Genomic DNA, 3461 nt, shown 5'->3' with positions numbered 1-3461 from the left:
CCTGGGGCCACCCCGCTGACAGACTCCGGGTCGAGGGGGAGTGACGAGCCAGGGCGCGGAGTCCGGCTGCCGGCCTGCCTGGGTTCAGGCGTTAGTCCCGGCGCCCTGGGACCCTCCCAGGAGACCACCCTCCCAGCGGGGACACCCCGCCCCTCCGCTGCCCGCAGCCTCCTCAGGCCTCCCGCCCTTTGTCGCTTGTGCACCTGCGCCTTCGGCCCTGCCCTCTCGCTCCCCTCAGGGCGGACCCTCGCCCAGCCTCCCTTTCAGGACCCGGCACCAAATTAGCCTCGCTCCTTCAGACCCCCTCTGTCCCCTTTGTCGTCTGTACACCTGTCACCTCAACTCTGTGCATCCACCCACCTCCCCGCCCCCAGCGGCGTCATCTGAATACAGCCCAGGTCGTCTCCCACTCCCTCCCGGGGGCTCCTCCCCTGCTGCCCCGTAGCCCCACACCTGCCCCCCTCGGCCCCAGCCCCAGGCCCTCCCCCGTCCGTGCGCCTTTGTTATCTCTGCAGCTGTCCCCTCCACTCTTCATCCTTCTCCCCCAGTGAGGCCAGACCCCGGCCCAGACTCCCCTGTCCTTCTGAGCGGAGAGACTTCCCCTCCCCAGCTCTGCCCTGGCATCCTGGGGACTGGGCCAGCCGGCTTCCACTCGGCCTAGCCACTTTCCTGCCTCTTCCGGCGGGTCCAGTCTCCCCTGGTGCCTGCGCACGTCCTCATCTAATCTCTTTTCCCTCCTGCGCTCCTCTCCTAGCCCTCCCGGCTTCCGTTTACTCTACCCGCTCATTCTTTCCTCCCCGCACAGGTGCCCCGGAGAGGCCATGGAACTGAGCAGCAAGAAGAAGCTTCACGCCCTGTCCCTGGCCGAGAAGATCCAGGTGCTGGAACTCCTGGATGAGTCCAAGATGTCCCAGTCGGAGGTGGCCCGGCGCTTCCAGGTTTCCCAGCCCCAGATCTCGCGCATCTGCAAGAACAAGGAGAAGCTGCTGGCGGACTGGTGCAGCGGCACAGCCAACCGAGAGCGCAAGCGCAAGCGGGAGTCCAAGTACAGCGGGATCGACGAGGCTCTGCTCTGCTGGTACCACATTGCTCGGGCCAAGGCCTGGGACGTGACGGGGCCCATGCTGCTCCACAAAGCCAAGGAGCTGGCCGATATCATGGGCCAGGACTTCGTGCCCAGCATCGGCTGGCTGGTCCGCTGGAAACGCCGAAACAACGTCGGCTTTGGGGCCCGCCATGTTCTTGCTCCTTCATTCCCCCCTGAGCCACCTCCCCCAGGGCTCACATCCCAGGCTCAGCTGCCTCTTTCCCTAAAAGACTTCTCTCCAGAGGACGTGTTTGGCTGTGCTGAATTGCCCTTACTGTATCGGGCAGTGCCCGGCAACTTGGGTGCATGTGATCAAGTACAGGTGCTGCTGTGTGCCAACAGCAGGGGCACCGAGAAGCGGCGGGTATTGCTGGGTGGGCTCCAGGCTGCCCCGAGATGCTTCTTTGGGGTCCGCAGTGAGGCTCTGCCTGCCTCCTACCACCCTGACCTGGGCATCCCCTGGTTAGAGTGGTTGGCACAGTTTGACCGGGACATGGGACAGCAGGGCCGACAGGTGGCTTTGCTGCTGGCTGCCCGAGTGGTGGAGGGACTGGCAGGCCTGCCTGGGCTCTACCACGTGAAGCTCTTGCCTCTGGCCGCCTCTAGCACCACGCCTCCCCTGCCCAGCTCAGTGGTCCGGGCCTTTAAGGCCCATTACCGACACCGGCTGTTGGGCAAATTGGCTGCCATCCAAAGCAAGAGGGATGGCACCTCGCTGGCTGAGGCCGCGGCGGGCATCACCGTGCTGGACGCCTTGCACGTGGCGTCTGCTGCCTGGGCCAAGGTGCCTCCTCAGCTGATTTTCAGTAGCTTCATTCAGGAAGGGCTGGCTCCCGGCAAAACGCCCCCGTCCTCGCACAAAGTCTCTGAGACGCCGCCAGTTCCCAGTGGGCTGAGCCTAGAGGAGTTTTCCCGCTTTGCGGACCTGGAGGGTGACGAGCCAGGGCCTGGAGTGTGTAAAGAGGAGACAGGCACTGAAGACGAGGAGGGGGACAGAGAGGGTGCCTTTGAGCCCCTGCCCACGAAAGCTGATGCCCTCCGGGCCCTGGGCACCTTGAGGAGGTGGTTTGAGTGCAACAGCACTTCTCCTGAGCTGTTTGAAAAATTCTACGACTGTGAGGAGGAGGTGGAGCGGCTTTGCTGCCTGTGAAGGCACTTTTGCTGCTTACCAGAGCCCCCTCCTCTCCTGTTTCCCATGGAAACGGCCTCTTCAGAAGGCAGGTCCAGGCTGTCTCTTTCCTGTGGAAATAGAACTGTCATAAAGGTGTAGAAGGGAGAGAAGTTGGGACACCATGTCTGAGCTTGGAGTGGCAGTCGCCCAAGCCCAGGAAGAGAGCTCTAGAGATGGGGCTTCAAGGGTAGGAATCCAGGCTACTTAGTTTCTAAACCTTGCTTGAAAGTTACAGAGCCTTAGAAAGAGAGTTAGTCTAGAGGCGGGCGCTTAGAAAGGTGGAATGTGGGCTTTTTGGACAGACTTCTTCCTTGAACTCTGTGTTAAAAATAGTTCTGCTTCTGGAAATAAAGTTTTCAATCAGAAAAGAGGCCAGGGTGTTATTTTCATGGGAGAAGGGTAAAAATTTTCCATTCAGATTTGGAAAATTAATTGCTGATGGTCACTGCGGTGCAGCTGTCTGTCCATGACCAGTAGGGATCCTCCTCTTCCGGATATTCAACAGCAAGGACTCTCAGGGCATGGGCACTGCTTGTGGGCTACCCTCCTGAGAAGGAAGCTCCAGGACAGACAGATCCCAGCTACTGCCCCAGAGAAGCTGCAGTTCCAATAGTTTCGCTCTCAGATTGTGTGTGTTTGGGGTTGGGCAGGCTATGGACATGTCAGGGAAACAGAAGGGAGCCGGAATTGGAATGGAATAGTCATTCATTCTTTTTTTTTTCATTTGCTCAATTCATAATATCACTTCAGCAAGGCCTCCTATGTGAACAAGTTGCAAAGATGGTGTCTCTGCTGGGCAGAACCTCGCAGCGGCTGTTCAAAGTGCCTGGCCCCACAGAGCTAGGGAGACTCCAGGGGGAGATGAGCTTTGAGCTGCAGTTTGAGGGATGTCCCAGACCAAGGGACAGCATGCGCAGAGTCTGATTGGAGTGAAGGAGCACAGTGTGCTGGGGGCGGGGGCAGGCAGTTCTGCCAGAGCATGGCATACTTGCGGAGGTAGGGGCAGAGTGCAAGGAGAGGCCTGGAGAGTAGGAAGGGCCTTTAGCCAACCAAGCTTAGGGGTAGGACTGAAGGGGTGGCCTGCCCCTCCACACCTGTGGGCGTTTCTCGTTAGGTGGAACTAGAGACTTGAGAAAAGAAATGAGACACAGAGAGGAAGTATAGAGAAAGAAAATGTGGGCCCAGGGGACCGGCACTCAGCAT

The 3461-nt window shown here is 59.5% G+C and overlaps 1 protein-coding gene across 1 annotated transcript; it reads left to right on the top strand.

Annotated features, from left to right (window-relative positions):
* The first annotated feature begins 809 nt into the window (after positions 1–809).
* TIGD3 (tigger transposable element derived 3) lies at positions 810–2626 on the top strand. Its single transcript, XM_011942513.1, has one exon. The coding sequence runs from the start codon at positions 822–824 to the stop codon at positions 2235–2237; it is 1416 nt and encodes a 471-aa protein (XP_011797903.1). The 5' UTR covers positions 810–821; the 3' UTR covers positions 2238–2626.
* The last annotated feature ends 835 nt before the right edge of the window (positions 2627–3461 follow it).

This window comes from Colobus angolensis, unplaced genomic scaffold (genome assembly GCF_000951035.1).
Source record: "Colobus angolensis palliatus isolate OR3802 unplaced genomic scaffold, Cang.pa_1.0 Scaffold21, whole genome shotgun sequence".
Classification (NCBI taxonomy): Eukaryota; Metazoa; Chordata; class Mammalia; order Primates; family Cercopithecidae; genus Colobus; species Colobus angolensis.
This window is presented reverse-complemented; position numbering and strand designations above follow the sequence as displayed.

What these genes read in the sequence shown, in the direction of transcription:
- TIGD3 (XM_011942513.1), top strand. Translation starts at nt 822, where the DNA reads ATGGAACTGAGCAGCAAGAAGAAGCTTCACGCCCTGTCCCTGGCCGAG.